At 40.3% G+C, this 22,027-nt stretch overlaps 1 protein-coding gene across 4 annotated transcripts in view; it reads right to left on the bottom strand.

Annotated features, from left to right (window-relative positions):
• Positions 1-22,027, bottom strand: part of GLIS3 (GLIS family zinc finger 3) — a 508,364-nt gene that overhangs the window by 28,902 nt on the left and 457,435 nt on the right. For all 4 annotated transcript variants that reach the window (XM_088837911.1, XM_055428294.2, XM_055428295.2 and 1 more), the window contains one exon: positions 10,887-11,059. In XM_088837911.1, coding sequence (XP_088694037.1) covers positions 10,887-11,059 — 173 coding nt within the window. The remainder of the gene's footprint in view (positions 1-10,886; positions 11,060-22,027) is intronic.

The following is a 22,027-nucleotide window of genomic DNA, read 5'->3' as shown; positions in this document are numbered from 1 at the left end:
ATCAGTTCTTTGCATCAGGTGGCCAAAGTATTGGAGCTTCAGCTTCAGCACCAGTCCTTCCAGGGTATATTCAGGATTGATTTCCTTTAGGATTGACTGGTGCGATCGCCTCACAGTCCAAAGGACTCTCAAGTGTCTTCTCCAACACCACAGTTCAAAAGCATTAATTTTCAGCACTCAGCCTTCTTCATGGTCCAACTCTCACATCTATACATGACTACTGGAAAAACCATAGCTTTGACTAGATGGACCTGTGTCAGTAAAGTAATGTCTCTACTTTTTAATATACTGTCTAGGTTGGTCATAGCTTTTCTTCCAAGAAGCAAGTGTCTTTTAATTTCATGGTTGCAGTCACCATCTGCAGTGATTTTGGAGCCCCCCAAAATAAAGTCTGTCACTGTTTCCATTGTTTCCACATCTACTGCCATGAACTAAGGGGACCGGATGCCATGATCTTAGTTTTCTGAATGGTGAGTTAAGCCAGCTTTTTCACTCTCCTCTTTCACCTTCTTCAAGAGGCTCTTTAGTTCCTCTTCACTTTCTGCCATAAGAGTGATGTCATTTGTATCTGAGCTTATTGATATTTCTCTTGCAATCCTGATTCCCGCTTGCGATGCATATCCAGTCTGTCATTTTGCATGATATACTCTGCATGTAAGTTAAATAAGCAGGGTGGCAATATACAGCCTTGACATACTCCTTTTCCAATTTCAAATCAGTCCATTCTTCCATGTCCGGTTCTAACTGTTGCTTCTTGATCTGCAAACAGGTTTCTCAGGAGGCAGACAAGGTGGTCTGGTATTCTCATCTCTTTAAGAATTTTCCACAGTTTGCTGTGATCCACAGAGTCAAAACCTTTGGCATAGTCAATAAAGCAAATGTAGATGTTTTTCTGGAATTCTCTTGCTTTTTCTATGATCCAGTGGATGTTGGCAATTTGATCTCTGGTTCATCTGCCTTTTCTAAATCCAGCTTGAACATCTGGAAGTTCTCTGTTCATGTACTGTTGAAGCCTGGCTTGGAGAATTTTGAGCATTACTTTGCTAGCATGTGAGAAGAGTGCAATTGTGTGGCAGTTTGAACATTTTTTGGCATTGTCTTTCTTTGGGATTGGAATGGAAACTGACCTTTTCTAGTCCTGTAGCCACTGTTGAGTTTTCCAAATTTGCTGGCATATTGAGTGCAACACTTTCACAGCATCATCTTTTAGGATCTGAAATAGCTCAACTGGAATTCCATCACCTTCACTAGCTTTGTTCGCAGTGACGCTTCCTAAGGCCCACTTGAGTTCAGGCTCCAGAAAGTCTGGCTTTAGATGAGTGACTACACCATCTAGGTTGTCTGGGTTATAAAGATATTTTTTGTATATTTCTTCTGTTATTCTTGCCACCTCTTCTTATTTTCTGCTTCTGTTATGTCCATACCATTTCTGTCCTTTGTTATGCCCATCTTTGCATGAAATGTTCCTTTGGTATCTCTAATTTTCTTGAAGAGATCTCTAGTCTTTCCCATTCTGTTGCTTTCCTCTATTTTTTTGCATTGTTCCCTTCGGATGGCTTTCTTATTTCTCCTTGCTCTTGTTTGGAACTTTGCATTCAGATGGGTATATCTTTCCTTTTCCTCTTTGACTTTCATTTCTCTTCTTTTCTCAGCTATTTGTTAAAACCTCCTCAGACAACCATTTTGCCTTTTTGCATTTCTTTTTCTTGGGGATGGTTTTGATCACTGCCTCCTGTACGACGTTACAAACTTCTGTCCGTAGTTCTTCAGGCACTCTATCAGATCTAATCCCTTGAATCTATTTGTCACTTCCACTGTATAATCGTAAGGGATTTGATTTAGGTCATACCTGAATGGCCTAGTGGTTTTCCCTACTTTCTTCAATTTAAGTCTGAATTTGGCAGTAAGGAGTTCATGATCTGAGACACAGTCAGCTCTTGGTCTTATTTTTGCTGACTGTATAGAGCTTCTCTGCAGGAGAAAAACACAATATTGTACACCAAATCTATCTCAATAACAATAAAATAGGAAAATTAGATTCAGGACATTGTATGACTTGCTCATAAGATTCCAATTCAGATCTGCCTGACTCCAGAGACTTTTTCTACAGACTCTTACAGCTTTTTTCTAAAGCTTACTGTTTCTCTTCCTGTATTATCTTGGGCAAGTCACAATTTCCCCTTCTGTAAATCTCTTCTGAGATAATATGACCAAATTTGGGGTATGTAAGCTAGAGGATAGGAATGCTTTGAAAACTGAAAAGTGCTTTTGAAAACAAGGGACTTGCCCCTAAGGGCCCTGTGAATGCTTCAAAATCTCTCTTCCACAGGGCTGCCACTGCTCAGAATTTCACTGCTTGACACTCAGTACCGAATGTGCAAAATACTCATGAGAAAGAGCACTGCATTAAATTTCCCTTAATGCATAAGTGAATCATTAGATCATTCTATTTTCTCTAGGGAGAAGCCTCAGGCAGTTGGAAAGCACTGGATATCTAAAGAGACAGACAGGAAAATAAGAGGAAGTGCCCAGAGAAAAGAGGGGCCTTGAAAATTTGATTCCAAGTCACAATTTTGCCAATGGCTTGCTCCAACAACCAGTTTAAGAAATCCTGGGCAAAATTTCTCTCTTATTCCTCCCCTTTTTACTAATTCATATTTATTCAATAAACTTATTAAGTATTACCATGTGCCAAGCATTGTGAGGAGATACAATTCCTATCCTCAGGAAACTTAGAATTCAGTGATGATTACTTGATTCAGTCCTCTATTATCCCTATTGATATAGGGTTTAATCTATGAGTGAGTGTGTTTGTATGTGCAGATGCTTAATTAAATATGTACATTATTCATAGTTTAGTTTTCCATAATCAATCAAATGGCTCCTCTGATTAAGATGACCGTTTTACACACCTGTCATAAAACCCAACATGCTGAAATTCTGACTGTACTTATAAACACTTAATTTTAACTTTTATAGAATTAGCACACTGTCAGAATTTATCAAGTAGTAGCTATGTAAAATTGCTCTTGGGATAATTTTGTAGTAATTAAGTATATAAGAGCAATTAAGAATTTCCCTGGATTTAATCATCAATCCCTAGTACTATATAAGCATTAATAACATCATGGCTGATACCAAAAATTATTCCTGATTGACTGCTGTTGATCAGAATAACATGTAGTACACTCACTGGCTCATTCTCCTTGTGAATATGTCACAACTTTCTCAGTGAAGACTTTTACACGTTGATTTATCAGTCTTATTTGTCTTCCTGAGATTTCAAGGGGAAATTGTGACAGATGCTTAAGTTCTAAGCAATACAATTTCTAGACTTACTGCTTTGTTATTTCACAATCTCATATATGCAGATGTGACTAAATTTCCTGTGGGAGGGAAGTATGTTTATTGTCTCTACAATTTGCCCTAAAAAAATAAGCTTTAAACATTTAACATCATAAACCTCCAGAAATGAGATCAGTCATAGCCGTAACCCATAGGACTCTTCCGGAAAGTACCATTGCACAACCATTGTTAAGTAAACAGCCAACACAGAGGAAGAAGTTCAGCTTGTACCTGCCACTTCATTTCATTTAAGTATCAATGCTCTGAGGTTTCCTCAGTTTGAAAGATGGTTGGGCTATTTGGTAGGATAAGCCATTGACAACATGTTTTGTTCTTGGAGGCCTGCTGGTGTCTGGAAATGTTTTGTTTTCCACAATGAGGTGTAGAAATGCCACTAGTGTCTAGGAGCTGACTGGCTTGCTTCTTTGGGGTCTGCAGGCAGGGCACACTTTAAATCATGAGAAGACAGCTTATGAACCACAGGAGCATGGATCACCAGAGACAGCTCCTACTTCTCCCTGCTGCCACCCTGACATCAAACAGCTCAGGCAGGGGAGACAGCTTCATGGTTATTTCCTAATGAAATCTAATGACTGGATCATGGAAGATGGAAATCTTTGTGTTCGAAACTGGCAACTCCAAAGGGGTGAAATGACAGTAAGTAGTGGAAAGTATAGAAACCTAAGGGACTAAGGAAGAGGGGCAGAAAACAAGGCAGAACCCTCAGAAGAGGCCTCTAGTCTCTACCACTGATTTCCAAGATGCAATCAATGTGAATCAATTTGTGAGACTGTTCCATTTTACAGATTAGATTTGTTCCAAAGCAGGGAGGGAGGCTTAATGGGGAGGGGAGATGTACATGCTGTGCTGTGCTGTGTTTAGTCACTTAGTCATGTCCGACTCTTTGAGACCTCCTAGATTGCAGCCCGCCAGCCTCCTCTGTCCATAAGGATTCTCCAGGCAAGAATACTGGAGTGGGTTGCAATGCCCACCTCCAGGGGATCTTCCCAACCCAGGGATCAAACCCAGGTCTCTCGTACTACAGGCAAATTCTTTACCATTTGAGCCATCAAAGAAGCCCAAGATTACTGTAGTGGGTAGCCTATCCCTTTTCCAGGGGATCTTCCCAAGCCAGGGATCAAACCCAGGTCTCCCTCATTGCAGGCAAATTCTTTACCATTTGAGCCACCAAAGAAGCACGAGAATATTATAGTGGATGGCCTATCCCTTTTCCAGGGGATCTTCCCAAGTCAGGAAACAAATTGGGGTCTCCTGCATTGCAGGTGGATTCTCTACCAGCTGAGCTACTGGGGAAGCCCAAGCTGTATATACAGTTGCAGGAAACAAGGGTTCAGTCCCTGGGTTGGGAAGATCCCCTGGAGGAGGGCCTGGCAACCCACTTCAGTATTCTTGCCTGGAGAATCCCATGGACAAAGGAGCCTGGCAAGCTACAGTCCACGGGGTTGCAAAAGAATCAGACACAACTGAAATGACTTAGCACACACATATGTATAACTATGACTGACTTGCATTATTGTACAGCAAAGGTCAACACAGCATTGTTAAGCAGTTATTCTTCAACTACATCTTGCAGTCTGTCTATGCAATAAGCATAATCAACAGAACCTCAATTCTGTCATGCGTGGCAATGCAGCAAAATATCTGTCTTCCCAGACTCCCTTGCATGTGAGGATGGCCATGGGGTTAAGTTTGGGGCACACCTGTCCTTCACTCTTTCCCCTTATTTTTGCCTAAAACCAAGACAAGAAACGAATGGAGAACAACAGCATTCATATTGTGACCACTATGGAGGTCACAGTGGAGGATGGCAGTCACTGTTAAAAGACAGCAAAGCAGAAAGTTGGAGGAGGCTGGCACATTGTTGGCTCCGTTGGGTTGCTTCTCCTCCCCGTACTGTTACTTTTAGATGTCTTGTCACATGAGAAAGAGTATATTAGGTAGGCTGCTATAACATGATAAACAAGTCATGAGAAGGTCTTTGCTCTGTACATACATGTATTACAAATAATAGGCTCTCTGGGAAAACGAGGATTGGACAGACCACTCAAAATCTGTGAAACCTAATTGCAGGAATAAGAAAATGATAAGAGAAGATCTGGGGCCAGTTCAATGTGGCTAGAGGCTCTATGGTGGTTATTAAAAATGCACAAAATTGTTGACTTGAAGTGACGGCTTTCAGGAACTGAGATAGCAGGTGACAGAACCAGTACTTTGGAAGAACTGTGATCTGTCATCAGCTGAAGGCTGGGCAGGCCTGGTGTGTACCTTTCTGGGGAGACAGCTTTGGGATCATGCACATTTCAAATTTTATTAAAAGAGAAAAGAAAGGGATCCTGCTCGTGTATCAGACAGGCTGAGGGCCTCTTCATTTCCTCCTTGCATCTCAGCTACTCTTGCCTAGGAAAGATTGTGTGTGAACAGAGTTCCACATTATTCTGACATCATTTCCCTATTTAGCAGTTATATCTGGGGGAACGAGACCATTTACGTAAGTCACTCTTGTTCTGGTGTTCTCCGCGGGCAGTCCAATCTAATCCCGAGAGTTAGGATGTCATGTTCCTACCCCACCCATTCCATTCTCTACATGATGCCCTAGCTGAGTTTCCTAAATAACACACTGGCTTCTTTACTCGGCAGCGAAACACTTAGTGTGGCCCCATATCCCTTTATAAGCTGGCTTTGCTGGCTCCTCAGCGTCCTCTCCCTATATTCGACGGCTAAGCTGTATATTCCAGTCACACACAAACTGCCTTAGGCTCGTCTCTCTAGGCGTACACCATGCTGCCATTTGTGTTCTTGCCTGTGTATTCTGCTTCCCCTTGCCACTTGGCTTACCCCAAGATAGATTCATCTTCAAATCCATATTCAAGGTCACCTCCAGAACACTTTCTCTGATATTTTCCTCTGAATAAACTGGGAGCCTCTGATACCTTCTGATATTGCATGCATCACATTGAACTGATTAAACAACATTCATGTTTGCCTGGCAAAAGTGGATGATCAATAAACACTGGTTGAATTGAACTTGGCCTCTCCTTGATGGGTCCGACCCTCAGCGACCCCACGGACTGCAGCCTACCAGGCTCCTCCATCCATGGGATTTTCTAGGCAAGAGTACTGGAGTGGCTTGCCATTGTCTTCTCCACCAGAAGGAGGAAGGTTGTTAAAATACTGTTCTAGGGATTCCCATGGCATTCTAACAGCCTGGAGTGAATAGGACATTTAAAAAGAAATTATCCATTAGTACCATAACACAATGTACAAATATCAACTCTCAGGCAACTAATCCAGGCAAAATGCTGAAGCTTGCCCGGGCAAGAGAATAGTCCTAAAGAGAAAGAAAAGACCAAAGAATAAGCTTACATGATTGGGAAGAGTTGTCCTTATGTTTACATCTTAAATAAAAGACTAAAATGTATTAGGAAGTTACCTTGGAGATGCCATCCAAACAGAGACCTGTAAATGGTATTAGCATTCAAATACTAAAAGAAATGACACCTTATCCAACTTACTAATGAAGACAATATGAATGGATGAAGTAGATGCAGAATCAACAAAAACTGAGTCCTGGCTAATCCACCAGTTAAGGGAACTTGAAAAAGCAGTGCTATTAACCTTTTTACAGTATGCCTTTTACAAAATACCTCTTAATAAATACATACACAGAGCACACAACATCTAAGCTCTGATCAATTAGTAGGGCGTGAATTAAAACTCAATAGACCACATTTTCTCCGTCTATTAGACCAAAGCCCCTCTGAATAATAACCTTTCATGGCTCTATGTAATGCAATAACATCTACATACAAGTGTATATTTCATGGATACATACACAAATCATATTTATTTTGATGTGCTTTTGACTTAGGTAGACTAAGAAAGTGGCTTGGAAATGTGGATTTCTTGTTAATGATGCCCATGTACTTTGCCAAGGCAGCAATGCCCAGATATTTAATACCCTTCCATGTCTCAGTCCCCATATCTAAAAATACAGTGATGACATTTTTCTCTGACCTCTACCTACTGCAGGGAGCACAGAGAGGATGGGGGTGACAATGTTCATTAAAGCCATGAACTTCTTGAAAGAAAGAACAAATATTCGCTGCAGTTATCATGTTAGCAACCCTGACACTGCTTGGGGCTTTAAAAATCTAGTTTTATCAGGGATGAAGTTTCTTCTTACCAAGATCCTATATAATACCGTCAAGCAAACTAGCGCAACCAAAGCTGAAAGGCATAGTCAGTAATAGCAACTCATTTAGAGGATCTCTGCTCCCCTCACCTCTAGCACTGAATCACCCACTTGAAAAATATTAGATCAATTTGGCCCTTATCCTAAGGAGTAGTTGATAAGAAATGGCCATGCCAAGAAAGTTTTAGAAAAAATATTTTCAGAAAAAAAAAAAAAGCTTGGCAGAGGAAGTAAATACACATCTGTGTCCCTACTCTTAAATCCTAGCAGAGGCCCAGAAGCTAATCCATGAACACTTCCCTTGCTAGTTCTTCACTGCAGCCACTTGCCCACCTTCCCGCAAGAGTCATGATCTCCCAGTTTGCATAACTACATTTTGATCTCTTCCAGAAAGGCTTGTTGTATGTATTTATTTTAGAGCTGCTATTGTCATTGGCAAAGTCCACTGGGGTTCCCAGGAAAAATATGACACAACCTAGGTGAGAAGATAAGGTATAATCTCTTCTTTTGTGTTTAGTTTCACTTGCCTATAGCGGGCCTTGCACTTAACATGTTGGATTAGACCTCTCAGTGCAGAACTGCTGTGCCAGACACTTCAGCTCAGGATGCACTGTGCAGAAGCATTGAGCACGACACTGAAATTCAAGATGAGGACGGCATGCCATTTGCAGAAACGCTGCACTGGACCTGCAATAACTCCTTCCACCCTTCTGTAGGAAAGAATCCTATAAATAAGCCCGGTTTATGGCCTTTCTGGGAGAGCCCATGCTACAGAGCAGGAGTTGGGGCCTCTCCATTCTTTTCTCAAAGAATGAAGCTTTCCTTTGCTTCTGAAGTTGAACTCAGTCTTGTTCTATCGACTCGAACAACACTGGGCAGAAGGACCTTTGTTGGGGACCAACTAGGAAGGATTTGTAACACTATTTAGCAGTTTCTTATTAGTCCTGGGAATTTTTAACAAGGTGAAAAAAAAAACAACAACCCACAATTTCAAGTTTCAACTAAACTTGTGAAAAGCCATTATTCAACTAAAAATGAGAAATATGGCAGAAGAGTCTTTTGCTAAGAGGCAGGACAAAATGAGAGGGTAAATCCATTATTTGTATCTTGTTTCATTATTTGTTTGGTGAATGAGAGAGTGTCAATCCCTTTTTCAGTAAATACTTACTAAATGTCTACTCTGCATCAAGTATTATGTTTACCCTAAGGCTACAAATATTATTCCTGTTCTCAAATAGTCTGATAGAGAGTAGAAGGACGAACATTAATTGATTAAGCTCCTACACTGCACCACGTGCTTTCCTTGTTGAATCCTCATAACAATGGATGAGAGAAGATAGGTAAGACTGCCCTCATTTAATGAAAGAGAACTCAAGCTCAATAATTTGTCCAGAGTCACACAGCTGAGTAGATTGCTGTTTGCATTGCAACTGGTCTAATTCCAGAATCTTTTTTAGAATTTCATTAGAAAGCAGGAAAAAAAAAAAAAAAGACAGGAAATCACCCATTATTCTACCATGATTAAAAAAAAAACTGTGAATGTTTTGGAGAATTCTCTTTCATTTTTTTTTTCTATAAGTAGGTTAATTTTTGAAATTTTAAAATATGTTTCACAGTTGTAATCAAAGTGTGTGATATTGCATTTCATTGGAACTATGACACCACTGACTGTGAAATGCTCCATTATTCCATACAGCACCAGAAAGAAAAATCACTGTCAATTACGCGATGCCACTGACTGAGACATATTCAGATTTTAGCAGTGTTAAAATATGAAGGTAAAAACTGCGTGTCTTAGAATCAATGACCTATTCTGTATTCCACAAAGCCAGAATGTCTGTTGTTTGCCTTCTGCCCACAGATGAGTGTGGCTTTAGAGCACCTGGATCTCCCCTACATTAGAAGAGCTCCTTGTCAGGGTTGGGAACCTCCTTCGGAAAGTAGAGTGTTCTGTGTCTTTTTCACACATTCATTTCTTTACACATAGTAGGCACTCAAGGAATATTTCTTGGTTGAGTAAACACATAACTAAAGCTTGAGAAGAAATTTACTGACAGAAGAAGGTAAAAAATAATACCACAGGCCCAAGTTGTGTTGAGGATAGGAGGTTTGTGTGACTACTGCTATCAGGGAGAGGGGACAGACAATGGATTTCTTATCCAAACTGAGCTCCATAGTGCTGCTTTGTTCTGCCCTCCTGGGAGGTTATTCACACTTATCCATACACAGCTTGAATACTGATTTAGACTTTGGGGGGTATATCACCCATTAATTACAAGTAATAACTCTTATAAAGTGAACTCAGGAATCAGCATGAGACAGATAGAGGAGAACTGAATCATGTTTCTCAGGTGCTGAAACTCTCAGTTTAAATATACAATATCACTTCTGCTTAAACAGAATGTGTATCTGTCCCTAGGAAGTAAAAGGCTATGTATACTTTGAGTCTGTATGATTTAACAACTCAACTTTCTATGGATGTTCACTAAGATATCTGCCTGAGTCAGCAAAATTGGCTCAAGTAAAGAAAGGAAATTAAGCTAAACTTAGTTCTCCATGCATGTTCTAGGTTAAACACATTTTGAAAACAATCATGACTTCTCTTGTCTCCTTCCCTCTTCTTCCATGAATCCATCCAGTACTTATGTGTCTTTACAACATGTGAAGAACTGTGCTAAATTCTCAAAAAGGAAGAACAATGGGTCAGAAAATTCTGACTTTAGAAAGAAGTTTACATATTACCAATGAAGACAAGTTTTATTCACAGAGAAGTAAACTACAAGTGAGAGAAAGCATATGTCATATCGGAAGTACAGGTGATATACAGCTAGTTTAGAGCCAGGAGAGATTATGTCCAGCAAGGAGATCAGGAAAGGCTTCAGAGAGAAGTGCCATTTCATCTGGGTCCTGAAGTGTGGAGAGGATCTGGGCATATGGGAATGGGGGCAGAGACCTGTGAGAGGAGAGGCAGGCACAGGCAAAAGAACCCCTGCTGTTGCCTTTTACACCGTTTATTGTCTAAGAAACAAGATGCTGTTGTTGGGACCTGTCCACAAGGTGTTAAAAGCCCTGGGTCAATGAATGGATCATTACCTTGGGCTGACCACTTGTGGGTATCCTAAGTCATACCATCTTAAGGCCAAAGCCAGGAAGATGCTACAAGATTTCATGCTGATAAAGTGTGAAATTTTAGAGGAAAGTCATGAAAGCCAAAGACTGGTGGTATATAACAGGACAGCTGAAATCTACAATAGGTAATTAAGACAATTAAAAGCAACAGCACAGCATCACTTTTCAAAACTCAAGAGACTGACAGTTACTTGCTTACCATGGACATGGATTCCATTTGGTTGAAAAGAGCTTGTTTCTGGCTGATAAGACTTCAGGTGTGATCCTGAGGGCTGCTGGGTATGGGGAGGCTGTGTTCTCTGCATTATTGAAGAAGGAGCGGGAACTCTCCGGGGGCTAATGTGGTGAGGAGATGGAGCAGAAGGTGCAAACCTGAGAAAACAATTATAAAAGGAAACATGAGAGATGTAAAATAGCAGGAGCAAAGACAAAGTCTTCAAAGCCAAATTCTAATTCCCTATTCTGACTGGATAAAAGCATGACAAAAAGCTTTTTTAAAAAAATCTTAAGACTTTTCTCTCCCATTTTTCAACCACTGAATACTCAATTGAGATATTGAGGGAATAAAAGAGATCAACAAAGGGGAAAATCCAGTCACAGTCTGAGTTTGTCAAGCTTCTTAAAATGCATTTCAAATACTCTGGGCTTGGTGAAATTCAAAGCACATCTTTTGTCAGACCCCCTTTCCACTAATTTTTAGACCCGTTTGCATTTTAGGGGAAATTTGATTCATATACTTCTGATTCATTTACACTTAGCTCATAAACATTTTGTTTATGACTTTATTAAAGCCTCTTTAGTCCTATTCTCCTTAGACAGTATATTTTCTTTTGTCAAGTATAAATTAACTTATACCTCAAAGGTCAAGTGTGGTTTGAAATCCAGAACTCAGAGATCTGTGTAGGTTCTCTGCTTGGCAAAGAACATTGCCCAAGGTGTAACAGGAACATGATTTGGGACATCTTTGCAGTCAGACATGCCAATCTCAGTAAGATTACTGGTAGTTTCTGAGGCAGAACATACAGGTGTTTAACCTGAGATATAAAATGATAACTATCCATTGATCTTCTAATTGTAAGGGAAATGGCAGGATCTGACTCACGAGGTTTAAAATGACACTTTATACTTTCTAACATTGAAGTTCCCTTGAAGTGTACTTGTGTGAACAATGTTAAAGTTGAGCAATGACCACAGACTATCAAAATTGTCAGGAGGAGAGGGGAGTCAGCCTTTGGACAAGTGTCTGTTCTCTCTCATAGTTGCCAGAATTCAAAATAAAGTTAACTTTCCTTTCCCAACGCCCCCTCCCCCTGCAAAAAAAAACCCCAACACTTGATTTGCCAGTTCAGTAGGTGGCTGGCACAAGTGTGACAGAGAAAGGAGAAGGGACCCTGTCAATGCAATGAAAGGAAGCATCACGATAACGAGCAGAAAAACTGTGTTAGCAGTGAAATATTTGGTTGTCCTCCAAAGACTCAGGAGGTTGAAAAACTTCAACAGGCTGTTTCTGTGTAAAAACGCAGGTTTTGTTTTATGACAGCATGTAGATGTCACCATAAGTATACACCACTTATTTCATAGAAACAGGTCACTTAATTTTCCTGGGCTTTTTGTGTAGGCCCGTTGATGAATCAAAGGGAGGATGTTTCGAACCACAGTAGTTAACAAGGTAGAGCTTCTACACTTGTATTGCTGCAGTAAGAAACCATGGGATGAAATTCCATTTCTCTCTGCATTCCTCTTCTTGAGGTCTGATGAGACAATGCAAGAAGATGACATAGGAACCAAGAAGGGAGGATTTGGAATAGTCATGGAGATGAGAAGTCAGAGGCTGCTTAAAGAAACTTGCTGGGTTCAGGTGCCTACTTAATCAAGAACATGTATCTTCCCTCTGCTGGAAGGGAACAGTGACTCAGTGTTCTGTGCCTGATAAATATATATTCTCTAAGCACATCATCATAACTGGAATTAGTCTGAAAAGAGTGCTGAGTGGTCCACTGCTCTGAGAAAAAACAGAGCAAGCTAACCCTGACACTGTCCCCATAACTTCTATTAAAAACTTGCATGCCAAGATTCCCCGTATAGAGGCTGTTTTCTTGGGGAACATGTCCTCAGTGTTTCTCACAGGCTGCCCTCAAGTTGTGGAGAGAAAAGAGGAATTGTGAGACCACAGACTTTGGGGCTAGAAGGAGTTCACACCACCAAACACCACCAGAATCCTGTGAGCAGAAGATTGCTAGGGAGGGAGAGAAAGGGGTGGATTTGAATTAGAAGGAAACCTACATCACTGCTAAGTAGCCATCTTTGGCATCTCAAATTTATTTTTGGTGGGGGGCAGGGGGGAGAAGCAAGATTCTTTGGCTTCTTAATTGTATTTCTTTGTTTGGGAATAAAAGATGCAACATGTTCTTGCTGGCTTTTCAGTCTCCTCTCCTGTTAAGGACTGACAGTACAGAGATGTATAGATATGGCAGGTTACAGTATTTAGAAGTGTGATCTTAGTACCAATAGCTTGATGGAGGAGAATAATTTTATTTCACAACTCCCTCCTCCACAGCAAAATAAGTCTAACTCGTAAATAAAAGTTTGATTAATAAAGAGTAGAAAATGTGTATGGGGAAGGGGAAGGAGGCAAAGACTGTCAGCAATATAAAACTTCATATTTTTGTAATTTGTGATGATGTGACTAGCATGAATTATGATTAATAGTTATAAAAAAGTAGCATAGTCAACCAACTAAAAGAACAGAGTTCATTTGAGTATATTAGGAGTCATCTAGAATGTTAATTTCATACAACAGACCTCTGGATCTATATTTAGATTATATATCTATATATAAATTATATATCTATACATCTATCCAGAAAGTATATAATTACATGCTAATACAAATCATTCTTATCTGTTCAGTCACACAAGTTTCACACTCAGCCATGCTCTCTTGGCTACCACATATTACTTACTATAAAAGTAATGTTGAACAAAGAAAAAAATGTGAAAGTATGCACACAACAAGATTTTAGCATAGTTGACCTCAGAAACCTGGGGGGAATAAAATAATACTGAGCCCTCAGCTGACCTTACAGTTTGCTTTTTGCTACTTTAGGCTGGGTTTTACTCCATGTAAATAAATAAGATTATATGGCATAAAGTTAATTTCAAAATCTAGTATGATACTCTGTATAAAGCATTAATAAAAATTTAAATATATACCATTCTAAATGAAATAAATGCACATCTAAAGTAGTCTTTGCTTTTAAAAGAAAAGAATTGGTACAGAAATTCTAACTTCTACACACATAGAGGAGAAATGAAAAGCAATGAGATATGATGATGATAATCCAGACAATTGCTAGGAACAAAGAAATAAATAAGAATTTAGCACTAAAAGCCCACTATAAGAAATGACTGCATAAACATGACAGACTTTCTAGTACATAGAATCAATTTTGTTACTGCATAAAAACACTACATGTATTTTACTGAAAAATCTTACAATCTATTAATTTAAACTTAGTTTTTATAAACTTGCTTACTTGTTAACTAGTTCACAGAAATAAAAATAGCAAATAAGCATCAGGTATGAGAGGGCAGAAGAGAAGCAGAAGAGAAAGCTCTACGGTGCAAAGCAAGGCCCTGGGAGCAACCACAAGCAATCACTAACTTACAGCAAGAGAGATGCCAGGAATGTTATTTAAAAAGCAAAAAAAAAAAAAAAACAAACCAAAAAACCTCAAGAAACTTGAGTAGTTTGAAGCCATTTACTTCAAAAGCAAGCAAACAAATAAAAAACATGCATACTTAAACAGAAACTCACTAAGCAAAATATACAATGTTTTTATTGTTATTGAAGGCAGGGTGGAGGGGGCCTCGAAATCTTATTTTCTGAGTGTCTTCACCTATTTTCCAACCTAGTCTTTTTAACACATGCACACACATGTCAAATGAACATGGTCTGAATATTCTTCCCAAAGGAGAAAGATTTCTTTTTAACTCCAAAGGAGGTGAATTAATTGTTTTGATGATAAAATATAGAATTTTAATGCTGAGTATAAATTGCAGAGATTTATAATTTTCCTCCCATGGAACATCTCATTCCCCATCATGTCAAGACCAGATACCATCACTCTCATTCATTCTGAGTGACAGCAGTTTCCCAGAGCCAGAAGACAGAATGTCTGATGTCTTTCTAGGTCCATCTCTGTCCCCCAGTTGCTGATCTGCAGTTGACAGTTCACAGATTTTATTTGACATAGCTTACCAATCTCTTCTTTGACTTTTATACTTCTTTGAAACAATAAAAAATTGTTGCATAAAAATGCACACAATAGACTAGAATTAAAAAAATAACAAAACACTGCTTATCAGAAGCAGATCACACAATAGCAAACCAGAGAATTGAGTCAACTATTTCCACTCATTTAGTGGAGGAGTTTATATAACCTTGGCATGAGCCATGTTTCAACGCTTTGGGGGAGGAAAAAAAAAACCTTAGAAAGGTTTCTGCAAATATTTATCTACACACACCTTAGAAATTGTCTGATTATTTGGGGATATGTACTTGGTTATGCTCCTTCCCTTCTGCGGCCTCCCCCTCCTCTCTGTTCACACTGAGCTTCCCCACTTTGCAGTAAGGTGAGCCAGAAGCAAAGAGCTCTCCTGTACATGCAGTATTCAACCTAAGATTGTTTCATAGAACAATAGGCCCCAACTGAAACATGTAGAAATGGTGAAATTCATGTGCACGGAAATTGCAAATGGCAGAAAAAGCAGGTGGAATCATAGAAGACAGATGGACGAGAAGTCAGATTCCCCTGGGCTTGGAGTGTGGCTCTACCCCTTACTATAATAGCTAGCTAATCTTGAATAAATCCCTGACTTCTCTCAGTCTCAATTTCAAGTGCAAAATACTCTCCACTCTTACTGGGGGGTCATAAAATATGAGATAAACTATTCATTTATTAATTCATGAGGTATTTAATGAGCACCAACCAAGTTCTTTGGGTGCACTGAGTGAGTGAAATTCAGAAAGTTGTGTCCGACTCTTTGTGACCCCATGGACTATACAGTCCACAGAATTCCCTAGGCCAGAATACTGGAGTGGGTAACCTTTCTCTTCTCCAGGGATCTTCCCAACCCAGGGACTGAACCCAGGTCTCCCACGGTGCAGGTGGATTCTTCACCAGCTGAGCCACAAGGGAAGCACAAGAATACTGGAGAGGGTACCCTATCCCTTATCCAACGGATCTTCCCAACCCAGGAACTGAACTAGGGTCTCCTGCATTGCAGGTGGATTCCTTACCAACTGAGCTATCAGGGAAGGTGCACTAGAGATACAGTAACACACTGAGTTTATGGAACCTCTACTGTGGTGAGAGGAGGCAGGCAATGAACAAGTTTCAATCCACAAACTGTGTATTGAACTAGAAGAAAGGAGTACTACAGAGAAAAACAAAGAATGGAAGGTGAGGGATGGGAGGGCAACTATGAACAATTTTATATTAGGTATCAAAGTCCTTCAAACAATGAATGTTTGACATGTTTTGGATGATCAATACATGTTTATGGAATGACTGTTCTGAAGAGAGGTACATTCAAGGTATCTCTGATTTAAAATATATGCAATGCTTAAGAGCTGTCTGGATGTTACTGGTGATTGAAGCAAGGTCCGATGCTGAAAAGAGCAATATTGCATAGGAACCTGGAATGTTAGGTCCATGAATCAAGGCAAATTGGAAGTGGTCAAACAGGAGATGGCAACAGTGAACGTCGACATTCTAGGAATCAGCGAACTAAAATGGACTGGAATGGGTGAATTTAACTCAGATGACCATTATATATACTACTGTGGGCAGGAATCCCTTAGACAAAATGGAGTAGCCATCATGGTCAACAAAAGAGTCCGAAATGCAGTACTTGGATGCAATATCAAAAATGACAGAATGATCTCTGTTCGTTTCCGAGACAAACCATTTAATATCACGGTGATCTAAGTCTATGCCCCAACCAGTAACGCTGAAGAAGCTGAAGTTGAATGGGTCCATGAAGACCTACAAGACCTTCTAGAACTAACACCCAAAAAAGATGTCCTTTTCATTATAGCGGACTGGAATGCAAAAGTAGGAAGTCAAGAAACACCTGGAGAACAGGCAAAGTTGGCCTAGGAGTATGGAACGAAGCAGGGCAAAGGCTAACAGAGTTTTGCCAAAAGAATGCACTGGTCATAGCAAACACCCTGTTTCAACAACACAAGAGAAGACTTTACAGACGGACATCATCAGATGGTCAACACCAAAATCAGACTGATTATATTCTTTGCAGCAAAGATGGAGAAGCTCTATATAGTCAGCAAAAACAAGACCAGGAGCTGACTGTGGATCAGATCATGAACTCCTTATTGCCAAATTCAGACTTAAATTGAAGAAAGTAGGGAAAACCACTAGACCATTCAGATATGACCTAAATCAAATCCCTTATGATTATACAGTGGAAGTGAGAAATTGACTTAAGGGACTAGATCTGATAGACAGAGTACCTGATGAACTATGGATGGAGGTTCGTGACATTATACAGGAGGCAGTGACCAAGACCATCCCCATGGAAAAGAAATGCAAAAAAGCAAAATGGCTGTCTGAGGAGGCCTTACAAATAGCTGTGAAAAGAAGAGAAGTGAAAAGCAAAGGAGAAAAGGAAAGATATAAGCATCTGAATGCAGAGTTGCAAAGAATAGCAAGGAGAGACAAGAAAGCCTTCCTCAGCGATCAATGCAAAGAAATAGAGGAAAACAATAGAATGGGAAAGACAAGAGATCTCTTCAAGAAAATTAGAGATACTAAGGGAACATTGTTGACTCACTGGAAAAGACTCTGATGCTGGGAGTAATAGGGGGCGGGAGGAGACGGGGACGACCGAGAATGAGATGGCTGGATGGCATCACCGACTCAATGGACATGAGTTTGAGTGAACTCCGGGAGTTGGTGATGGACAGGGAGGCCTGGTGTACTGTGATTCATGGGGTTGCAAAGAGTCGGACACGACTGAGCGACTGAACTGAACTGAACTGAAGGGAACATTTCATCCAAAGATGGGCTCAATAAAGGACAGAAATGGTATGGACCTAACAGAAGCAGATGATATTAAGAAGACGTGGCAAGAATACACAGAAGAACTGTACAAAAAAGATCTTCACGACCTAGATAATCACGATGGTGTGATCACTCACCTAGAGCCAGACATCTTGGAATGTGAAGTCAAGTGGGCCTTAGGAAGCATAACTATGAACAAAGCTAGTGGAGGTGATGGAATTCCAGTTGAGCTAGTTCAAATCCTGAAAGATGATGCTGTGAAAGTGCTGCACTCAATATGCCAGCAAATTTGGAAAACTCAGCAGTGGCCACAGGACAGGAAAAGGTCAGTTTTCATTTCAATTCCAAAGAAAGGAAATGCCAAAGAACGCTCAAACTACTGCACAATTGCACTCATCTCACACGCTAGTAAAGTAATGCCCAAAATTCTCCAAGCCAGGCTTCAGCAATGCATGAACCGTGAACTTCCAGATGTTCAAGCTGGTTTTAGCAAAGGCAGAGGCACCAGAGATCAAATGGCCAACATCCGCTGGATCATCGAGAAAGCTAGAGAGTTCCAGAAAAATATCTATTTCTGCTTTATTGACTATGCCAAAGCCTTTGACTGTGTTGATCACAATAAACTGTGGAAAACTCTGAAAGAGATGGGAATACCAGACTACCTGACCTACCTCTTGAGAAACCTCTATGCAGGTCAGGAAGCAACAGTTAGAACTGGACATGGAACAACAGACTGGTTCCAAATAGGAAAAGGAGTATGTCAAGGCTGTATATTGTCATCTTGCTTATTTAAATTTTATGCAGAGTACATCATGAGAAACATTGGGCTGGAAGAAGCACAAGCTAGAATCAAGATTGCCAGAAGAAATATCAATAACCTCAAATATGCAGATGATACCACCCTTATGGCAGAAAGTGAAGAGGAACTAAAAAGCCTCTTGATGAAAGTGAAAGAGAGTGAAAAAGTTGTCTTAAAGCTCAACATTCAGAAAAGTAAGATCATGGCATCTGGTCCCATCACTTCATGGGAAACAGATGGGGAAACAGTGTCAGACTTTAATTTTGGGGGCTCCAAAATCACTGCAGATGGTGATTGCAGCCATGAAATTAAAAGACTATTACTTCTTGAAAGGAAAGTTATGACCAACCTAGACAGCATATTAAAAAGCGAAGATATAACTTGGCCAACAAAGGTCCGTCTAGTCAAGGCTATGGTTTTTCCAGTGGTCATGTATGGATGTGAGAGTTGAATTGTGAAGAAAGCTGATCGCCGAAGAATTGATGATTTTGAACTGTGGTGTTGGAGAAGACTCTTGAGAGTCCCTTGGACTGCAAGGAGATCCAACCAGTCCATTTTAAAGGAGACCAATCCTGGGTGCTCATTGGAAGGACTGATGCTGAGGCTGAAACTCCAATACTTTGGCCACCTCATGTAAAGAGTTGACTCATTGGAAAAGACCCTGATTCTGGAAGGGATAGGGGGCAGGAGGAGAAGGGGACGACAGAGAATGAGATTGCTGGATGGCATCACCTTTTGGAGCACAAGAGTTTGCGTGAACTCCGGGAGTTGGTGATGGACAGGGAGGCCTGGTGTGCTGCGATTCATGGGGTCACAAAGAGTTGGAGATGACCGAGTGACTGAACTGAACTGAACACAATAGCATTGTGTTAGACTACCTATTAAGCTCCAAAAAAAAACCAAAAAAAAACAAAAAACTTAGGACTCTTTCCTCCCTTGACTATTTCAATATGGAAAGAGGTTCAAAGAAAGTGAGGCATTTACTCATCTAGTTAATTTTCTAGTTCTAGGTGCACTTAGTTGTGGTTTTCCGGCTTTTCCAACAAGTTATCCTGAGCTCACAAATCCATACAACCATAGAATATTTGAGGTGAAGAACATTGGTGCACAATCGTATCTGGCCCAGAGACTTGTAATGGTTTGCCAATGTCACACAATTAGTTCTCCAGATACCACTTTATCCCGATAAGGTAAGACGTTTTCTAACGGAGATGCAAAGCAAGGCAGAGAGACGAGTTGAGGGAGCATGGAAGAGGACTCCTGTGGGCCTCTGAGGTTTCGTTCCTCACCATCAGGTGATGAGGATGGGCCGGGGGTGGGTATCAGCAAGCCACTGCCTTTAAGAAATCTGACTACATGTTTCCCAGTTTGCTTTGGTGAAGTCGATCAGTTCTAACATGGGGTTCTTTGTGCCCAAGCCAGGCTTATACCTTTAGTCTTTCCAACTGGATAGCTCCTTTCAGTTACACTCTCCCTTATGTATAAATCCAAAATATTTCTATGTGTCAATTAACAATTATGTTTCTTCAAACAAATTTTATTAATAGGCTGTGTTGCAAACCAAGCACTTGTCATAAATATGCCTCACTTTTCTTCATTTGTATTGTACATGTAAGCAGTGCTGGCAAGCGATGTGGGGCTGTGTGTTTTAGCGCTGCTTTGGGGGTTAACACTTTGAAAAGAGGTGTTTACATGATCAACTAGATTAATATGTGCTTGGATAGTTTGCCCCCTCCCCACCTTCTTTCTTCCATGAGGGTTATAGACCTCCCAAAGAAGGAAGAATGCATCGGAACGGCTAGTTTCATTGTATTCACATGAAAAATATTATTGATTTGCTGCCAGGGAGTAGAAATAATGAATAGAAACTGGTCTGTGGTAGATTTGGGGAGGTATTCTTTATTCCCCCAAAGAATTGTGGGGTATCATCTGTAGTGGTTTTAAAATTCATCTGTGAAAACTAATCAATGAAAAATGGCTTTAGCAGTTGGCTGACTGCAGAAGGAGAAAAAAGGAATCCTTTTCAAAACCTAAAAAGAAAAGCACAGTTTTAAGGATTTCACATCTGATTTAACATCTAAAACCCCCCCCCAATGATAATACCCCACTTTGTATAGCCAGACAGCGCTCCATTTTAGTAGACTTTAGTGGTCTTTATAACAATTTATGAATCACTTCATGAATTCCTGGCTGACTCATCTGGGTGACTATAGTATCTACTTATACTTCCCTTCTGTCTCACAAAAGAGACACTTGGACTCAGTTCAATCCAGATTTGTCCTCGAATGAATCACAGCACGTTACTGGGGGAACTGCAAATTGAATTCTGCTTCTGAGACAATCAAGACTAGCTTTCAGAAATGAAGAAACGGCCTTGGGGAAGTGTGGGTAATTGCAACACTGTCCATCTGGGCAGGACCAAAGCAGGCTAAGAGCTGTATGTTCATCTGAGGACTCGGTTCCAAACTACTCAAAGAGCTGAATCCATTCCCTGGAAGGGCTTAGTGTTTTTCTCCTTAAAAGAGTCTGGGTCAATATTAACTGCAAATAATTTATCAAGTTGGATGAGTTTAAGGCTAAAAAATAACTGCCTGAGTCTCCACAAACCATGACAAAATGAGGGCTGTGAAGTTGGCTATAGGTGAAATGATCATTGAAGCTTTTTAAAGAAGCCATATACATATTATAATGACTATTTGTGGGAAATAGAAAGGATGAAGGGTTCTGGAGGAATGCTTCTCCACTCAGGTTTATGCAGTAAATTATAAGTCAAGAAAACAAAGTATTCAATGCCCAAGGCAGAGAAGAGTACTTTTTCTTGTGCACAGTGCAACAGGGTCTATGGAATAACACTATTACTCCCCTGTGGAAATGCAAAGCGAGGGGGAACGGACATCCAGGCTATGTTACAGAAATAATTGATGCAGGACGCATTTAACCAAGAGCCAGGCTTTTTGGAATATCTTGACTGCAGAATTGGCTGTGACTCAGTTGTTTGTCTTATTTCAGAATCTGATGTGAAGGGGAAAAAGGAAAGAAAAGTCTGATTCTGCCAAATCCTCTTTACAAAAAGGTGCCAACCAGAAGAACATTTATCCAGAGTGGTCTTAGACATTTCATGTCAAAAATACTGCTGTGGAAAAAAGTTCTGTAATGATGTCATCCCTTGGGCAGCTCTGAGGAGGTCAAAACAAGGGGATTAACTCATGGTCCTGTGGCTAAGGGAAGGCTTTCTCTTGTTCAGCAGAGTGTTAGGCACAGAGTTCAGTCTGCCTTGCAACAGAATGCACTGGATGAGAGAAAAACATTCAGAAGAGAGAGTAATGGGAATGCCAGATGAGAAATGAGAGGAAAAGTTATTTTCATCCAAACAGGAGAAAGCAAGGTATAGGTAGATTAAAAAATGGCTTCTTCCGGGCCTTCTTCATGGTCTCAAACTACAAACACAAGTCTCCT

Source organism: Moschus berezovskii, chromosome 7 (genome assembly GCF_049115385.1).
Source record: "Moschus berezovskii isolate FMDL1 chromosome 7, NW_MosBer_1.0, whole genome shotgun sequence".
NCBI lineage: Eukaryota > Metazoa > Chordata > Mammalia > Artiodactyla > Moschidae > Moschus > Moschus berezovskii.
This window is presented reverse-complemented; position numbering and strand designations above follow the sequence as displayed.